This window comes from Netta rufina, assembly GCF_964035555.1.
Source record: "Netta rufina genome assembly, chromosome: 4".
Taxonomy (NCBI): domain Eukaryota; kingdom Metazoa; phylum Chordata; class Aves; order Anseriformes; family Anatidae; genus Netta; species Netta rufina.
Genome location: NC_140127.1, coordinates 68,787,444 through 68,808,071, shown reverse-complemented (window position 1 = coordinate 68,808,071; position 20,628 = coordinate 68,787,444). Strand labels below are relative to the sequence as shown.

Here is a 20,628-nt window from a genome sequence, read left to right as displayed (position 1 = left end):
GAGTACTACACTCCATGGCAAGGTAGATTAAATAACTACTTTAATACCAACATTTCTTATGAAGACTGCTAGAGGCATAAAAGCAGTACCACTGTTCTAGCTCATTACTTCAAAATTATGAACATCTGAACAATAATCATGAGCAGCCCTCTGCTGCATTTGCAGTACAATTCCATGCACTGGAAGAATCATCAGTTCTGATGTTGTCTTTTAGTTGCACTCTTCTGTAATACTCACAAAGGGATCAGAAAGTTAGAGATGACTTTAATTGTCTTTAGATGCTGATTTGTTGACTTCATTGTAAGATATTTGTATTAGAAAATATTAACAAATCGGAACTTTATGAAGAAAAGTTGAAAAACAGATTTTGTTCCAAGGAAATAAATTAGTAGTAGTTCAACTTAAGGATCTTTTTTAGATCATTGCAACTCAAGATCCTCTTGAGAGTTAAAATGAACACAGTGTACATATAGCTTTTTGTGGATTTGGTTCACTTGAGAAAAACATTAGCAGTTCAGTTTGCTGGTCCGGAAACAAGAGGGTTTTGTACCCAGACTATTAAGTACAGATTTTGAAATATTCATTATGAAAAGTTGTATGGGTAAAACATCTGTCTCATGTTTGAGAGAAGTGAGTTCTGTTTCCAGTTCTTCTGTAAGTAACTTGTGTAATGGCAAGAGGGCATTTCCTTGGCCTTTAAGGTAGGTAGCAAGAAGTCTTGTGCAGTATTGAGGCATATGAAATTACTTCTCTGGAAGAAATTAGATTTTTATGATTGGTTTTATGGACTCTTAGCTGAACTCATCCTACTACAGAAGAGACATGCTGTGTCTCTGATGTTACATTGCTATTTACTGTGCCAGTTATCAAGTTTCATTCCCTTCTATGGTTATACTATAGCTTTCAACATAATAGATGGAAAATGCAAAGAATATTAATATTTGACATCGAAGAATTGATTTGTCTTCAGTGTCACTTTGGGAAACTGAAAAACTTACATAAACTTGAAAATCACACTGATGGTAATGTTTAGTATTACACAGAGTTATAGGTAAAAGGACATAAATTTCAAAATACTACATATATCTTGAGAGAGGGCATCCTACCATTTCTACCTACAATACCTTTTAATAAAATGAGTCATGAAAACCCAAATCCACGATTATGTGACTGATGCTGTTAGATACAGAAGCATTTCTGTGCATGGAACAGATGTAGGTTATAAAAACAGCAGATAACAGACAGCTGCAGCCAAAAGTCCCTCTAACAGGTTAAGATCATTAGAGCCTGTTTTTTCCTTTCTCTTGATGTGAAGACGACTAGCAAAGAAGGTAAATACAATTTTAGATATTTACGCTTCTTGCACCAAACCTGCTACCTAATTTTAGTGAACTCTTCAGGCCTGTCAGATTGCTTTTAAAAGGGCAGTTTTGTGGCTTTGGTGGAAGGTGGAATTTGTGTGCAAACTAACACTCAGTGTTTTCCCTTCTCTTTGGCTTATCTGGTTCAACTTGTGTGGTTTGCTTTCCATCCAAGAGACTTTTTTTTTCCTCTTGTTTTAGTTATTCTGATATTTTAGATGTAGTGATAACATCAGCTAAAAAGCAGATCTCTTTTTGACCCATTTATATTGGTGGCATCTGAGAGATCAGAGTATGGTTCCTTAGGTATTTACATAAATATATTAAGGACAAAGTAAAACTGTATCCTAAAGAGGTTCTCTGGCTCACAGACTTGGGAAGAGATGGAAGGGAATGACTAAAGACTTCTCATTCAGGGCCTCTAATAATCACACGGTATCTTAAAAGTAGAGATATTCCCGCTGTGTTTTGTTTGGAGTCTAGATTTGTATGGTAGTAGGATTCGTGTATCGGTTTGGTTATATTAATTACTACTTTTTGTGTTACTTTTCTGAGGATAGAACAGTGAGAAACAGTTGACATTTTCAGAAATTAATGATGGCTGCTTGAAGCCTGGAATTGCTGCTGGAGAATGGTTTTAGTAGGCATGTTTCCCTGAGGAAAGGAAGCATTGAAAGCTTGGAGCACTGTCATAGTTGTAGTGATATGTTAAGTATTTCATGCTGTCACCAAAGGAATTCAGCTGTATCTTGTACTGCTGGCATTCTTGTGGACTTTCTCTGTGAAATACAACCACCATGATAGTTACAAGTAAGTGTCTAACTTGGGCTAAAGGTATTATTCAGTGAGAGACAGACAGCTCTGCTGTTCATATGAATTCATTGATTTGGGCATTGAGACTATTTTAAGGTAAATTAAGAAATAAGTTCATTAGTAGGGTGCACAATTGAAGATTTCTGCATATATAAGGATCTGTTGGACATCTAGACAAATGAGTGGAGGTAATATGCTTGCATGAGCAGTATGTGCCTGACCTAAGTACCATGTTTTCCACACCTATAGTAATGTTAATTCCCAGATCTAAGAAAAGATCTTCCATTTTTTTCTGTAGCGTATTTAGACTTTAAGAAATACTGTAGAGAAGTGCATGATTTTCACATGTACTGTTTCCACTACGTATGCCAGGAATTGAGTATGACACCGTGAAGACTTTGGAGAAAACTGTTGGGCAGTGCTTCTTTGTGCAGCTTCCCCCATTGAGAGCCATGGGTTTCTCATGCCTGTTGTTTTTGTTCGTATTTCGGTCGGACTGGAGGTGACACAAAACTGCATCTTGTTTGTATGAGCACAGCTAGTTGCTTGTTAGAAAATGAAATAACTCAGTGCCCTACTTGGGCAGAATGAGCTATACACTCAGCAGACAGTGGTCAAAATTGCTGTTAACTTGGTTGCCTGAAGAGTTGAGATCTGTGGGAGAGGTTTCTTGTGGGTCTGTGTTCTCCCCTCTCAATAACTTTTGGATACTTTGCAATATTAATCAAACCTTGAACAGAGGCTTCCAAAGGTAGTTATATTCTGCTAGCAAGTATTTTGTGCCAGATAGAAGCAGGAGGACTCCACTTGGGGAGAACTTACAGCATGAGTTTTCTTCCTAGACACTGAATGATCGCAGTGGGAAGAAGGTGTAACAACTACTGCAACTCCAGGAGGAGCTTCACTGGTACACTTGGTACACTTGTACCTTGTTTGATACCAGGAAATGCAACATTAAAACACGTTCTTAGAAGTTAGGTTAATTATTTCCACAGAAAGATTGTCTTTCTGTTCTGTTGAATGGTGTTACTGTTGAAACATTTGGCTCCGTTGGCCTGCTTTTTCTTTTGCTCCATGGTTTCGGGGTATTGGTTACATCACTACAGTAATAAATCGTGGGGCTTTGGAGAATGCTGGGTAATGAGATAGGGAGTGAGGGCTGGTTTTAAAGCTACTGTTTCATTGCTGTAGATTTCAGAATCTTACAGCTTTCTGACTTCTGAGATTTATCAAATCTGTTTTTCCTTAAGTGAAAGTATGAAAATACTGAAGGAGTTTTTTGTTTGTTTGTTTTTAGATACTGCCTTTCCTGTTTGTGTTGAATAAACTTCCTAGGAAGTCTCTTAACTTCCATAATGATGGCTGTTACGTATTGTGCTTACATTAAGAAAAGATTCACAGCTTTTTGAGTTCCCAGTATTTGTATAAATAGTATAAAAATGATAAATTAATACAGCAGAATGTTGCATCAGATGCTAGTTTGTGTAAATCTCTCTGCTAAGATAGGTATAAAGGAGTACCCCTATGCATAACGAGTTCTCCTGTGGATTGGTGAATGTCCTTGTAGGCAAGCATTTATTCCAATATTGCTTGTCTGTTTTCTATGGGGCAGAATTAAACTTCATCCAGAATTAATAAAAATTTTTGGAATCACCATACCACAAGATCTACTCAATTTTCTGAATTTTAAAAGGCAAATAGATACTTCTAAAACGGTACCTAATACTTCTGAATCTGCTGAAAGATTATTTTTTTTTTAGAAAGAAGTGGTTATTCAAAAAATAAATACAAACCAAAACTGGATACGAAATGTTTGAATGTAGTTCTGTCTACAGCAGATGTTAGATAACTCGTTTGTATCCAGTTTTCCAAAGCAATAGAAGAATATATGCCATTCGTTTCAATGGTCACCTTTTTTTAATAAAACCCTATTTCTGCATGTATAGGTGGTTGCTGAACATCCAGATGCGTCAAGTGAGGAGATTGAAGAATTGCTTGAATCGCAGTGGAACATGCTTAGTGAAAAACAGAAAGCTCGCTATAACACAAAGTTTGCCATAGTGACCTCTCCCAAATCTGAAGAAGACTCTGGTAAACGTAAAACTGTGCTAGTGTACTCTAACTAAATTTGATATACATAGTGGTGTTAAACTAAGCACATATTTGAGACCTGTAGGGAAAACAGCTTTCACTGTTTTCCAGTTTTAATTCTTGGTGTTTGTGCCAATAGCAAAGGAATGCCAATGGTTACAATAAAAGCAACCCATGAAGTCTACATTTCTTGCTCATTGTTCTGAAAAGTTGTTATATGTAAACCTACTGTTTAGAGATTGCTGATTTCTCATTCTTCTTCTGCCCATAAGCAGCTGCCATTGCATCCACTGCCTGTTACTAGTGGATGGTGGAAAGGGAAGACGAAGTGTTACTACTAGTAAAATTTGAGTGTTTGTTTTGGTTTTGTTTTTTTGTTTTTTGTTTTTTTTGAATAGAAGATTTAGGAAATGGTTTTAAAAGTGTAATCAGTGCTACACCTTTTCTTCATACGAATACCTAGAGTATATTACCTCATCAGCATCAACTCAGGAAGAAGTATTCCAAACCTTATTCTAAATCTTTCATCCACTTGGCATTTTATTGTGCTACGCAAAGTTTTTAGGATGTTGTACAAGATTTCAAATACTTTTTTTTTTCTTCTTTTTTGTTGCTTTTGTCTAGCATTTAGTTTTGATTAAGAGTCTTAACTATTTTGCAAAATATCTGAGGATTTTGGAGTCATGTATTTGAGAAAGAAAGAGGAAGATAGTTTGGCATTTGCATGGACTTTATCAAATTTCAATAGATATCACTTTTCAAATTTAAATAGTTTCATAGCACTGTAAGAATGCATACTATGGAAGTATTAGAACCAACAGGTGCTGCTTTGGGCAATGACAAGAATGAGAGGGAGTGTTTGAAAGTTTGTGAGACTTGGAAAAACTTGTATAAAAATGGCAGTCAGTTTTGTTAACTATCTGTGTGTGTGTGAAATAACATCATTTTGTGGAAAATTGAAAAGTTTTTAACTTTAAAATTTAAGTGTCAAATATTTGGATATCAGTTTAAAAAAAAAACACATTCTGTATCTCTCAAGGTTCATCATTGAAGAATATTGGAGAGGCCAAACGTAAAGTGTTTCAAGACTCACCTAAAAGGAGATCAAGATCCAGAAGTAATTGAAATTTGTGTTGTGTGCAAATAGTTCATCATTATAAGTAGCTATTGAGTGTATTTTTTTATGTAATCGCCCACGTATCATAATCTCTTTATTTTATCTCAGATGTTGTCTTCCTTGACGTTAGAATTTTAATGGATCCCAAATTAAATATCTAAACGCTGTAGTGCTGAATTTTGTTCACCTTCCTCAGTGTCATATTGCAAGAAATGTAATTGAAATTGTACCTGTACCAGGTGTTTCTAGTACATATATTGTGTACATTTATAGTTATCTACAGATGAAAACATGTCAGTTGACTCGTTCCCCTACCCAAATCCTCTTATCTTAAACTTGGAAGAATATTGTGGGATTTCTTTTTCTGGCTTTTTATAAGTAGCAGGTTCTCCTGGAGCCATTTCAGTCTGTTTTTGTGGATTCAGAGTTTGATAATAGAATATGTCCTAGATTGTTTAGATATGAACATTAATTTGAAAATTATTCGTATTTTCAAGTTACTATATTTTTAATATTTGTAACTATTTGTTCCCACTGGAATAGAATGCTTGTAGCTGTAGGGCAATTTTCAGTTAACATAGTTGTGCCCCTGGAGCTTGCAATCTTCATATTAATAATACTCGGTAGCTTCATAAACTAGAGAGTACTGGAGAGTGTAAAAATGTTGCCGTTTCATGCTGATGAACCAGACCACTTCCTAAACTTTCATCTGTCTTTTTGAGGTAGAGCAAGTGTAAACAATTGCTGAACCTATGGAAAGGGTATGTAGGTTAGTCACTGAGCTTTTGTAATTTAGCCAGCTGCTTGAACTTCACAGTGAATTATCATAAAAATGTGTGAATAAGTCCATTTTGGTTTAAAATGACCAAAGTGAATCTGTTCTTAGGATTTTGGTTCACAAAGGAAGGGGATCTTATGGTCTCCTGTACAACATAAGTAAGCTTGTTGGAAAGCACCTGGAATTGCCATACCAGAAAGAGAGAATTAATCTGTACAGTTGGTGATATCTTGTCTTTTCCAGAGGCCCTTTAATAGATGTCTTCAGTAACTTCACCAGTATCAACTGGAGAACTCCTGAAGGAGACGTAAACATTTATTCAGTGCTGAGACTATTATAAAGTGGCAGAAGAGTTAAAAGCTGTATAGATCAACCATGTGTAGTCTAACAATACGAAACAAATGTTGGGCAGTGATATTCAGATCTTAAACTAGTGCTTTAGTCTTTCTAAAATGAGTATTAAGCAATTGATTTGGATATGTCTAGAGCTTGCCTTCAGAAAGAGAAACCAGACCTTAGGCATTAAGAGGTCATCGAACTGTGTTAATGTTTAACTATGTTTTAAAAATAATGACTGAAAGAAAAGTAACTTAAGTAACTAGATCAGTTCAAAATAATTTGAAAGTGGGTTTTAGATTATTTTTCATGTAAGTTTCCCCCATCCCCCATCCCAAGGTAACTTACATGGAAATAAAAGAAACCAAAAAAAGAGGACAAAGGAACCTACAGAAGATTTTGAAGTTCAGGAAGCACCTAGGAAAAGACTCAGGATGGATAAACAGAATAATCGGAAGGTAATTATGTTGTTGGTTTGTTTGGGTGGATTTATAGCAGCACCAAACACATTGCTGTAGTTAAGTTTGTCAGCATTTCCATTTTCAGGATTAAAAAAGTAATGTTTGTATATCAAACCAAACTGTTGTAAATACTCAGAGAAACGTGAGCTTGTTGCCATGGGCTTTCTTCTTTGGTTTTGAGGATGGAGATATAACAAGATGCTCTTGCTACGTAGACTGGTGAAAATGTATGCTGAGAAAGTCTGTTTCCCAAAGGAATGTGCAGAGGCATGACCTTTCACTATTGTCATGCTTTATAGTTGTTTTCTTTCCCCATGAATAAGAGTTCAGGAGTGTATACAGGAACGTATACAAGAATCTGTATATGTTAGTGAATGCTGCTTGCAGACAGAAGTGCGGGGAGAGAGGAAAGCAAGTAAAACAAAACAGGAAAACTACTTTTCAGGAACTGGAATGAAGCTTGTAGTACATTCTAGTGACGTGCTGCCCAATTGCTTAAGTTAGGAAACTGCAATAAATATTACTGTGTCTCTATCATGCAAATCACAAGCTTCTTTTCAGTATAGCTTGCTTGTGACAATGAGTTTTCCTTATGCAGGTCACTAAAACTAAGTATATGGATGTCAGCCCAAATCTTCGAGACACTCAAGCATAGGCTTATTTAGCTGTGCATTTAGACCAGTGAACTTCATAGGTTTTACATTTGTGGAGAGTTTAGCTCACAGGTGTTTTCAGATATCTTACAAGAGCACCATGCCATAGTGTAAGTATTGCAAACCTTGCCTCAGGACTCAGTAGCACATTGGTTAAATGAAGCAAGCTAGTATAAGGAAGGTGGTGGTTTTTTAAATTAATTCTGCAGGTCACGTTTATAGATGTCACGTTTGTTTGATAGGCTCTTCTTTTAGTTGCTTCTATTGATAAGGTGGATATCCAGACAATTTCTTTAGTGTTCAATATAAAAAACATGTAGAATTTCGGATAGCCAGGCTTATCTAGCCTATTGGTAAGGAGTAAGGATAATCCTTAGAGATGTTTTATTACCTTTGCAGAGAGAAGAGCCAAAAGTGGTTTTTGCACTTTTTGCTCTAAAAGATTAGTCATTAAATATCCATTTTATATTCTAGGATAAATTTTTAAACTTGTCTAATTGATTTGAATTGACTATAATGCGCTAGGTACAGGGAAATATTTATTGATTGCAGTTAATTCCTGCTATGAAGTCCCTGTTTTGACTGTCACCAAAGTTCCTTCTTTACTGTCTGACCTGAATTTGTTTGCAACAATTAGCACAGATTAATCAGAAGTAGAATGAAAGGTGGTTGCAGTATAGTTCACGAAGGTGAGCTTTGGGTGTCTTGATTCCACGATACAGGTTTGACAATTGACAGGAAAAAAACAAATGATTGAGATAAGTGATTCTCATAAGATGCATATAACTGATTAAGCTGACTTAATAATTTGTTATATACATTTAAAAAGTGATGTCCTTTATCTGGTCAGTTTATCAGAATTAGTTACAAGGAGTCTGGTATGTATAAAAACTATGCAATTTGGAAACTAGATGCATATGGCAGTGATTTTTGTGCTTCTGTCCACGGATGGGTCAGTTATCACGTAGAATTGCTGCCTTCCCAGTTTTTAATTGATAACCTCTTAGTCTTTTTCCTGCTCCCACCAGCTGTGGGTACGTCTAGCCATATGTGCTGGTAGTAAAAATATAGCGAATAACAGCAAAAATGTCTACACACAGATTCCAAAAAGCAAACACAAACTATACACCTTCCTTCCTCTAGTCCCAGTTTGCTTGAAGGCTTATGTTAGAATTGCTTTGGATAGTTGAAACTTTAATGATCTTTCATGACCACTTCTTGCATGAGAGTTGTGCGTTACCCTATCCTTTTTGCCCTCAGCTCTTACGTATGAAATCTGAATGTTGTTGCACAAAGTTGTTGCACAAAGTCATAATAGATATATGAAAGTTCTGAAAAAAAATATTTAGTTTATTGGTGCTTTCGTGACATATATAAAATGCACATTAGCACAATGGGAGTTTTGTAAAGCCTGCTTTAAATTGAGTGAACTGTACATTTTCATTCATTTTACACAGCAGCATCAGTGGTAGGGTAGCTTAGACATCAGTAGAAGTGCATTGTAGCATATCTATAGTACAGTATCCATTCGTATTTATTTTTACAAAGGAAACCAGTCTCTGGCTTTCAAGGTGTTCACCTGGACAGCTTTTATAAAATTGTCAGACAAAGAATATGAAAAATATCTAATTCTTTAGAATTTTCTTATTGATCGTCTGAGCATTTGGCAGGGTTAAACACTTGGCTACAATTTTAGGGACGTACTATTTGAATGAATTTGTAACATACAAAGAAAAAAACAGTGGCATCATGTGTAAGGAATAGTGTCTAATTTTGACACAGTGTTGACCAAATTTCCCTAGTTTTTGGCCTGAACATTTAATGATAAATTCTCAGTCTGGAGTGACTTTATGCACTCTATGTGATCCCTTGAAAATAGTGTTTATATTTTGGAAATGCTGGAACAATCTTAACCATAGTAATTTTAAAAATGGCACTGCTATAAGTTGTGGAGTTGAAAGCAAGCCTCTGAGACTTAAAATTCTGCATTTATTCTCAAATTTATATACTACTTCTGCAGTTTACCTTTAATAATGAAAGGTTTTAATTTGACCAGTATAGACAAAGACTAGTAAGGGTCATTTACGTGTTTTATTTTCATATAGAGCTCCCCTTTTTGATATGCTGAGTTTGGGATGGATAAGTGGGATGCTGGAATACCTTGTTCTTTAATTTTTCTCATTTGTTTATGGGTTTGTACCCTGTGCTATAGATGAGCTTTAAAAAAATCACTTAAATGGGGCTAGCTTAACTACATTACCATTCAGATATTTGTAAAGACACTTTCTTTTTAATAACATAAATCCAGAAGTAATTGCCAGTTTTGTCCAACCACTCATAAATTAGGAGTTTTTTTATTTTTTCATATTTTTTTTTGTGACAGAGGGAGACAAGCAATGACAAAACAGCAAAAACAAACTCTACTAAGGTCACAGAAACCTCCTCTTCACAAAAGAACCAGTCAGGTAATGTGGTCAGAATAAGTTTTAATGTAACTTTTTCAATTAAATAATTTTAAAATAAACAGGTTGTCTGAGGCAGCCGCCTAAATTTGCTGACGCAGTAACAAATTACAGCCACTATGCCACAGTTGGGGGGGGGAGCGTGCCCTCTTCCTTCACTACCACCATTTTGCAGCATTATACTTGATTGAAATTGTGTATTGCTGATTTAGAGCAGCAGTTCACAAGTTCACCATTTGATGGCACCAAATTAAAGCTATTGCCCTGTGATCTTGGAAAGCAGTGATACGAATCCTACTGCTCCAATTTGTCATTCTTCATCTGCCCAATAAAACAAGAGCAGTGACCATCAATGTAATCAGTTACTATGTGGTTTTAGACCTTGTAAATGATGCTTGATGGGAGGCAGTGTGGCGCATGAGAGGGAATTCTAAATCACCTTGGACCAAAATCCAAAAGTCAGACTTATTAATGATGTTCAAGTTTAAGATAACTGCTGTAAGAGCGTGTCTCTAGGTATTATAATGAAATGCCAAAGACGAGTAAGCTTCAGAAAGTTCTGCGCAATGTAGAAGCGGCGACATGCCATAGATAATGTCTGGTACCTGGTCCCTGTATGTAACCTTTCTCTTGGCAAAGTACTAGTGATACTCATTGAGATGAGATCACATAGGCCTTCTAGAGTTATCTGAGGATGTAACTGTTACCTCTGCTTTAAAGAGGCGATAAGTCACAAGGTGTTTTGGTTTTAATAGAAATGAGTAAAATAACTTGGGGAAAACATTTCTAGCCATTTGTAGTACATATTTGCTTAATAGAAACCTTTATTTTTAAAGTCAAGACAAAACACGTGGTTTCAGAAACTTCTTGTTCTCTCAGCCTTATGTAGGTTCCCAGAAGACCTACCTAAATCATTCCTTCCTTTACATGAAGGAATATTTTAAATGGCTTCAGGGAGATAACGTTTTAAAGTTCCAAACTTCACTTTGTAAACCAAAATTATTTTACAGCAACGAAAAATCTGTCTGATGCATGTAAACCTCTGAAGAAGCGAAATCGGGCTTCAGCAGCAGAATCTTCAACTCTTGCTTTTAGCAAGAGTTCATCTCCTTCAGCTTCCTTAACTGAGAATGAGGTAAAAAAAAAGTGGTGTTTGCACACAGCCATTTAATTACAGAAATTTTCAGGTGTGAATCTTTTTGTTTAAAAACAAAAAACAAAGGCGAATTCTCTAACGTTGGTGCTCTAGACAAGTTACAGTTCTGGCCTCTGTGAAACCTGTTAATGTGTGCATTGCAAATTCATTTATTGTAACAAGAACGTCTGATTTGGGGACGTCGAGATATTATTGTGGTTTTTAATGTATTTACCAACAAAGTTTTAGAATTGTAACCTTCTATTAGAGGCAAAGTAAAATGCCAGTGTGTTCTGTATTTTCTTCTACAGACTTTATGTAAGTGTACTACATTAGTTACATTATGTAACTCAATATTGTCATGTTGCCATAGCTTTTATATTGAAGCAAGTTTCCTAATCCTCTGTTTGATCTAGAACTGGACAGTTTTCTGAGCAGAGCCCCTTTAAGCTCAAATTAGTTTTCAGGCTGTTTAAGTGCTATTTCTCTGTGATGCAAATAGCTTCATCGCCAGTAGAGTTAAGCAGGCAGTGAAGGATGTATCTTTTTGATACTTACTAATCATAGTCTTAGCTCTGCATATTTGGAACTGTAATTCTTTTCAACTGACATACAATAAATGAAATGTATGTACCAGAAGTGTATTCATACAATCCATTAAAACCGTTCCCCCAGTCATCTACACTATTAAAACAAATCAGCCAAAGAATGGCAGCATGAGGGTGAAGTATGCATGCTGTTTCACAGGTGGGTTCAGAAATGTATTTGGTAGGATTTAGTAAAATATCCATGGACAAACAGCTTCAAGCAGTTTGTATTACAGAAGTTGTAGAGAAAATACTTGCCTGCTAATGAGGGAGTAGGGCTTCTATCTATCGCAGAGACTCTTTCATCTCCCCTAACAAAAGCATGAGGCGCTTAGACGCAATAATGAATGCAGTTAAAATATCTAGACTATGTTCAGTAAATGGTTTACCTTTGGGGGTGGGGGAAGATTGCATGTTAATGGCTGTATATCTTACTGTAACTTGAAAAATTCTATCAAACAAAATAATCCCCAAATTCTCCCTCCTATGCCCTAATAAAACAAACAACAAAAGTCCCACAGGAAAAAATGTCCAGGGCAGCAATCAAGTAAAGTAATACTTGTTCTCATTTTGTTCTCTCAACCGAGAGACTCCCAAGCTGACTTACCAGTTTCTGCCATTTTGATTTTTGTACCAGCACTTGCTGTCTAAGCTGTTTGTGTTTGGGACCATCATTCAGCCAGACCCATTTAAGGAAAATACAATCCTTTTGATTCTAAATATGCATCTCTAAATACTGTAATCTCCGGAGAAAGATTCTCCTATTTCTAGATATTGTGTTATAAAAAAATAAAATCTCCAGAAATCTTTCCCTATAAAAGGTTATTTTGTAGGATTTTGGGTTGTATCTTAACAATTCACATGTAAAAATGGATATGGTTGTATAGGCTAAGATGATTCTATGAAAATCTTAAAACTTAGCTCTTAATTTACTTAGCTACTGCTAAACAGCAAAAGATGAGAGAAAAATTAACATCTTACACTGCTCGTAAGACACAGATATACAAATCAGAAAGGGAATTAATTGTTCTCAAAGGTTTAAAATGTTTCAAAACAATCACAGTCAACATACCAGAAATGTATCCTGTCAAACAGTAGAGATATGGGGGGTGGAAGGGTGGGGTACTGGGTAGGATGGGGAGTAGATAACAGTGGGTTGGATCCTTAGATGGTTTAAAGCTACACTGACCTGAACTTGTACCAGCTAAGGATTGGCCCCAGTTTCTTTCCTACGATATTAGGTATATTTTGCCTTTAAATAAAACAGAAATGACAGGCATGTGTTTCTGAAGTTACTGTTGATCTATTCTACTGAACAAGGAAGGCTCTAAACCTTGAATTTTGTGGGTGGCTTTCAAAACCTTTTTCCCTTTTGTATTGTTATTTAGCACTTTTCTAAATGGCTTAATTTGTGTGTGCCCTGAGAGTATTCATCCAGAGGGAAACCTTCTCCAGAGTGATAAGGGAAAAAGTTTAAAACATAAACACAATCATGCAATGCTGAAAGCCTTGCTCAGCTAATTGAATAGGATGTAATTCTTCTCAACATTAAATACATTTGCTGACTAACTTTTATATTTCTGTGTTCACTATTATACTATAAATGTTGACTTAAATGATCTTCTAACAAAGGTGAAAAAAAGTACTGCATATTCCACAAGCACATACACCTTCACAGCAATATTAAGTGGATCCTGGCTGTTTTTTCTCTTTATTTCATTCTTTTTTTTTTCTTTTTTTTCCCCCACACTACTTGTGGACAGCTGGTTCCAGAAGGGAACCTGCATATGACTGTTATTTGTCAAGGACTGTTGCTAGTTGCACACCTTTTAAATGTCACTCCATTGCAACTGAAGTCTAGGAAAGGTATGTTCAGTAGGAAAGAGTGTGCTCAGTTTTTTCTTGTTTGAAAGATCATCTTATCTGACATGTTTTTTAGAGATTTTGGATGCTTTTTATCGTTATTGGAGGTATTTTTTTAAAATGGTGTTTACTTGAAATATTACAAAATTAATATGAATAGAGGCCAAATTTGAAATCAACAAGTTGCTTTGGGTGTCTAATTTAAAAGGGAAAGAGGAAGGAGGGGGTGGACTTCTGCCTTAAGAACAGACAAACGTTTATATAGACCTGACATATCAAAGAGTAAAAGGTAGACATTCGCTCCTTTCAGAAAATTGGGTTTTTAATTGTGTTAAGATGTATCGAGAAGAATCAGTAGAGGTTTTTTTGTAAGTCAGTGGGCAAAAGTTAGCAATACCTTATTTTTTATTTGGTATTTATACATAATGAATAAATTTCATACCTGCATACCTTGAAACAAAATACTTAATTCTACTTCTAGGCACTTGGCATCAATAGTGATTTCCTCCAGTATTTTATGTGAAATATGATTTTGCTTAAAATCCAGTTCTTAATAATCAACTGGTGGGGCCTAGTGTAAGGCAGATAGTCAACACTTCCAAGTCTGCAAAAGTTCAGAGTAGTTTTGTACTGCTGAAAAAAGACTTGGTGTAACCATCCAAAACACGATACTTGTGAGAAGAGATGCAGGTAGTGTATTCTTGTTTCACTTTTACTTTCTCCTTCCCCTCCCCAGTAATGTGGTAGGTGCTAGTAGAGCATAACCAGTATTTTTTAATAAATAAAAAAGGCTTTGCATTACCATTGCGGCTGGATTATTAGCACACTTTGTGTGTTTGCATGAGACATATCTGCTTTAGCTTTTCAATCAATTTTTGTGGTGATTGGCTGGCTTCATTAAATTGGATGGATTTGTTGACAGCAGATAAGTGTCATAGCATCCTGCAGGGCCTAGATACTACTTCTGAACTTTGTCAAAGAATTGTAATATTTTTACGAGAGGATAAAATAAAGAACATGTAATACTCTAAATTCTTAGCTAGTCTGTCATTCATCATACCCTCATGAAGTATGAGCTGACCAGCAGATGGCAGTTTAAAGAAGCCCGTGAAAGATTTTGAAGGTGTTGTTTTTAACATAAGTTCCTTATATTCCTTAGAGGGAATTCCTTCCACTTTCCATAATATCCAGTGTCAAAACAAACTCAATTGCTGGTTATAGCTACAACTTCTTAAATTTCCAACACCTAATAATGCAAGACAGTAGCCTTAAGTTGTGCTATTTTTGTGCATATTAAAGGATATATTTTTTTATTATCAATTTGAGGCAGATTTTTCTGTGTTTTTTATGGGTATTAGTATGTATACACAATGGAGAGAACACATACAAATCTTAAAAGGTAAGCTATTTGATGAAGAAGGCAGTCATGAGACATGTACAACTTGCAACCAAAACAGTACGTCAGCTCCATTTTTCAACCCTGGAGTCTAGTTGTCCTACAGTATACAACTGAAATATTCTAGGCGTGCTTACTAAAGGTAAAAATAACCGCCTTTGAGTTTCTAAGAACAGGAAGGAAGAAAGGAATTCACATTATTTTAAAGAAACTACTGCCCTAAAGAAAAAAAATAGTTGAAGATAACCTTGCAGGTTGTTAAAAAAAAATAAAAATCAGTGTGCTTCTGGCATTTTATTTTAGCTTCCTTCGAAGATAATTTTCTCTTCAAAACAAGATTTAAGAATAATTTAATATTTAGTGTCACTTGGAATTCTCTGTGACTTAGCAGACAGTTGTTTTCTGTTTGTTTCTGTATGCCTATAGTTTTTCTTTTTCCTGTTTCAAAGCACCAATAAGCTGACAGGGGTTCATTTTTGTGGAATGCTGCAAGTAATTGGACTTCTTTCATGCTAAAGCCTCTAACAGTTGAAATGACTTGCATTGCCCACCAGGTCATACAGTTTTGTTATGATGCTTCCACTTTCACATGGAAAAAAAGTTCTAGGCTTGAATTTTGTTCTTTGGCAGCACATTTTGTGTAGAAAATTAAGTTTCTTATGTAACTATTCTCATCTTGTGTATTACCTAGGCTTCAGAGTGCAGAGAATCTGTTTACTGAATGTTTATCTAATGTAGGTTTTTATTCCACGTCCAAAACCAAAGTATCATGAGTATCTGTAGGCAATTTTATAATGTTTTAAAATGTTCTCAGAGTTTTAATTAACTTTCCAGGCAAATTCAGAAATGCATAATATCCTTATCTGAAACGTCTAACTACTGCTAATAATAAAAATGAACCTTGTCCCAGGCCGTCTTTTTGCTCTTATAGTACTGTGTACACTTGTGGCACCGCATACTTAAAGAATTTATCTAGTCTAGCAGTATGGGCCAAAATACCATTCTTCAGTTCAGGAATTCTTATACTGAAATAAAGGAAATGTTAACTGTAACTCAATTGGCTCTGTCAGTTTTTCTGTCTCCGTGTGGGTGCACAATAGATTGTCTTTTGAATACAGTCTGATCTACCTGTATGTTGCTTATTAACTTATTTTTATAGAAGTTGTGCTTAGATTAAACAAACAACAAAAATCCCAGTCATTAAGCTTTTGTTAAGAAGAAGAAAATGCAGTTGGTGTTTCCCTGTGGAAAGACTAAAGAGTTTGCTTATCAGAACATTCCTACTCCAATCTTTCTATAGGAAGCTCTTAGCCAGACCAGACCACTTCCTCCTGGATGTCTGTGGTGTGGAGATCACTGACCCTAAACTCACTTCAGGAAGTGTGAGCTTGTAGCAGTGTCCTTAGATTTAAACATAGTGAAATTTAAAAGCCAACAGCATTCAGAAGTCATGGAAACATGCTTCTAAAATGCTTCTAAAATGATAAATTACTTTTTTTTTTTTTTTTTTTTAATAAAAATACCTGCTAAAGATAGTGGATGACCCGAGAGAGGATGCCAATTAAGCCAGCTGAGTAGCTTAAGACAACTCTGAAGGAGTGGTAGCTTACTTTTGGTTTGGGGGCTTTTCTCTTACGGATCCTGCTGATCCTGCTGCAGAGGTGACTTGCTTACCAAACAAGAAAGCAGAATTTTCTACCATGCTCTAGTTTCATTTTATATACCCCAAGCTTTAAAATAAGTGTACATTGTGGATTTTGTTTCCATTTTATGTTCTACAGCCAGGCTTATAAAACGAGAGATGCTTGAGTAAAACAAAGGGAAGTGGGAGGGTTAACTTTTCTGGCTCTGGAAAAATTTGCCCTTTATTTGATTTTCTGACTGTTTAAGCACAACATGACAGAAGAGCAACATTGTCTTGAATATGACTAAAACCCTAAGACCGCAATTTGTATTCTTAATACTCACATGCTGTTAAACAAGCACATGTGAGTAATACAAGAAGTGTTTTTATAAGACTGAATGAGTTGATAAAGTAAGTGTTCTGAGGAAGAATATGTACATTTTAATGAAATTGCACTTCGGTAGGTAGAAAAATCTGAAAGGGTTTGCAGCTGGTAGAGTGGTGACTATTGGAGCCCATTCCTGTTTGTGCATCATGGATGCATAAATGCTAGCAAGTTTCTCATGTTAAATTTCCAAATTCATTTTGAACCTTCAAACACTGGGCAGGGAAAGCTTGTCTGAATTGGCTACAGGAGAGGAGAATTCATAGTGAAGCCCATAAGCACTGAAGAGTAATTGAACCTTTTTCATTTTCCAATTGCTAACACACAGTGAATAGTATTTGAAACTTCTGCTTCATGGGGCATATGTTTTGGCCTCGACAAATATTGATGTTCTAGTCCTTTAGGGCAGGAGGTACTAATAGGAAAGAAAAAAAGACACCACCTACACCACCCCTTTCCTGCCCCCAGGATAACATGAACCAGCAAAGAGAGTTTTGCATATCAGCTTTTAAAAATAAAGACTTAATCCCAAACTGTAAAAGAAAAAAATACAAAACAACCAACAACCACATTTAATGGCCAGGTCAACAGCTGATTGAGGATCAGGCTTGAAAAGCAGAACAGTTGCATTTTGTGTTCTTACTCTGGCAACATTGTTTGTTTTTTTAATTCTTGGGCTGCAGATTGGATGAATACAGCCATTTATTTTCAAATCTAGAATTTCTGAACATCTTTTTCCTTGAAATTGCAATGTAATGGTTTTGCTGGCACTGGTATTTGCTACATGATTTTGGAGCTGTCTGTAACAAAGTGGAAAATTGTGAATGAAGTAGAAAATTTTAAATAGAAAAAAAAAGATGAGTGGATGAAGAAAATGTCCACATAAATATTTCACTTCATCCTCACCCACTTCTTTAAAACACAGAATCATTTGACTCCTTAAATTCCAGACTATCCTTTCTTGTAACATATTCTCAGTTGGCAGCCAGTCATACTGATATATGTCAGTACCAATTTTGATTTTCTTTTACATTAAATTACATGATATTTCAACTATCCAGATGAGGAACTAATAATGCCACTTGCAGAGTTCATCCCTATAATCCTAGATATATGCAAGCTGAGCTTACATACCAAATTGCATCTAAATATATATAAAAAAAAAATTAAAATAATGCCAGGATGAGGAATTGGCTCATATTTCTGCTGTAGTGTGTGGCTGAAACTGGAACCAGGTACCTGTTTGCAAACATACTTAAGAAATTGTTGTTGTAGGGTTGAACTCAACATCTAGACGTACTGAATGACGTGAGAGTGAGAGATGTTTCCATACATTAGTGGTTATCCCTTCACCTTTAAGTGATTTAATTGATGGAGCAGTGAGCCGTGTGCTTAACTGAAACTCTCAGTCTTGCAGCAGAGGAAAGACTCATAGGAAAAACATTTGAAAAGTTTTTCCATGATGGTTCTGTCAAATCCTCTTCCTTTGCCTACCCCGCGAATCTTTTTAGACAGATTAAATGAAAACAAAATTAAGAATATAAACATAAAATCACAAAATGCACATAGCTGACTCAATTTATTTCCTTATTTTTTTTCCCTTTAGTGTCTTATTTTAAATGTGAATCTGCAGACATTTATTCTTCCTTTCATAGCCTGCCCAACAGCCTCCATCAAATCCAAATTCTTATTCAACATAATCTTGAGAAGGAAATGACATTATTCCACAGGCTGTCCTCGCATCTCTGTGCACATTGAACATCCCTTTTGCACAAACGCTGGGGCAGAGTAGCTCAGGAAGTGATAGAAAATCTTGTCCTGCTGTTTAGCTGTTAAACAATTGCCCGTTATGCAACAACCGTTATGCAAAAATACAATATGAAGCCAAAAGAATTTACAGAGATGCCAAAAATTCTTTCCCATCTACTCAGTAACATATTTTTTTTCCAAGAACAAAGCTATAGAAAACTTGTGTTAAAAAAGGGGAGGGGGGAATAAGAATAGTCACGTGTCCTTACGTGTTCTCTTTGAGTCTTACACGTGCGAGCAGTGAATAACAACTGATGTACACGGGAGAGGAGAGAGAGTCTTGAGAATCCGACGGTGAAAGGAAGCAGGGCTCCTCGTGCTTTCGGTCAGACCAGGTTTTCTGGCCAGTTTTATCCCTTCCCTCTCCCCTGTGCTCACAGATGCGCGGTTTCCAGTAGAAAGACGTGGATTTGAGTTCTGAAATGCCAGCCGGTTGCTCTGTGTTCAGCCAGTGCAAGCCTCTAACGGGAGCCACTCTAAAAATAATTGGGAGATTTAAAAATTGAAGGCGGTGGTAAGGGGAGCCTGTGTGATGTGTAAGGTTTGCCGGTGCTTGTGCCGATACTAACTGCAGCAAAAGGACGGTGTCTTCCGTGTTGCAACATCTTTAATTGCTAATGAAAAATGCAGGTGATTATAGAGTTCGGGTGTGATTTCATTGCCGAAACTTGTCAGTCACTATACAGCCAAAGTGAAAAACTCTTTTTTCCCCCCTAAATTCGCTCTTTCTTAAAAGTTGTACTTTGCCTTCGTGAGAAATAAGAAATTCCTCAAAATGTAAAATCAGCAACCAGCATTGGCTATAAATTACTAATTAACAGCTTTTGCCATTAATCGAAGTGTTGGTTCCTTTGAACCTTGGCCTAAATATCAGAAGAGGTAATTACATGCAATTTGCTTTGCTGAGGAGATTGTGTTACAAAAATAAGAACAAGACAAGCTCTGGCATGATCACAAGGAAGATTGAAGTTTGTAAAGTAGCAATTTTTGAAAAAAAAAAGACCCCAAAAGCTGTTCCGGTTCTCGCAGCACAATGCTGTGACGTGGGTACGTGCTTGTGTACGTCCTGTCAGACCCTTCACTCTGTGACACGCTAGCCATGCTAACAAACCACAGGAGCGTTAATGTTTAATTTTAGAGGTGGCTGTGTTTTACTTTAGGCACCGATTTGCGGCAGTTGTCTTGTAAATCACCTTTCCTTGGTGTTTGTGACCTGCAGATATTTGTGTTGTGAGCCCCGGCTGGGTCTGAGGCCTGGCCCTGCCGCCGCGGCTTGCGGAGGGCGCAGGCGTGGCCTTCCCAGGCCTGCCGTGCCCTACATGCCACCGGGCCATAAGGCCTCCCCGAGAAACATTTTCAGCCAAAATTGCCTCAGCCCCTTCCACGCAGGCCTGAAGGGGACGGGCAGGCATTTCACTTTGCTGCTGTCATCCTCCGCTTTTCCTGAGGGAGCTGAGCTCTCGCCGCAGAGGGAGCAGACCCAAAAGAGGGCTGCGTAGAATGGGGGATATTTACACAGGGAGGTGGCCGGTAGAAAAGTGTTTGTCCTGTGAGATGAAGCGCCTGAGACTAGGTTCAAACTCTGAATTATCCTCAGGAAATGCTCCCCTTTCTTACAATTGTATGGGGGAATCTGCTAGCCCCTCTCCTTCGTGAGCTTCCTAAAATGAGCTGGTATAAAATGGGTGGTGATGATGGTAGCTTTGTATGAGTTACATATAACGTGACTGTTGGATGTGATAAACCTTCAGGTAGCG

At 36.6% G+C, this 20,628-nt stretch overlaps 1 protein-coding gene across 1 annotated transcript in view; it reads left to right on the top strand.

Annotated features, from left to right (window-relative positions):
- The window catches only part of NSD2 (nuclear receptor binding SET domain protein 2), a 76,837-nt gene that overhangs the window by 41,085 nt on the left and 15,124 nt on the right, over nucleotides 1-20,628 (top strand). The window contains exons 6-10 of the mRNA XM_084286296.1: nucleotides 4,121-4,265; nucleotides 5,305-5,382; nucleotides 6,836-6,954; nucleotides 9,994-10,075; nucleotides 11,083-11,207. Coding sequence (XP_084142422.1) covers nucleotides 4,121-4,265; nucleotides 5,305-5,382; nucleotides 6,836-6,954; nucleotides 9,994-10,075; nucleotides 11,083-11,207 — 549 coding nt within the window. The remainder of the gene's footprint in view (nucleotides 1-4,120; nucleotides 4,266-5,304; nucleotides 5,383-6,835; nucleotides 6,955-9,993; nucleotides 10,076-11,082; nucleotides 11,208-20,628) is intronic.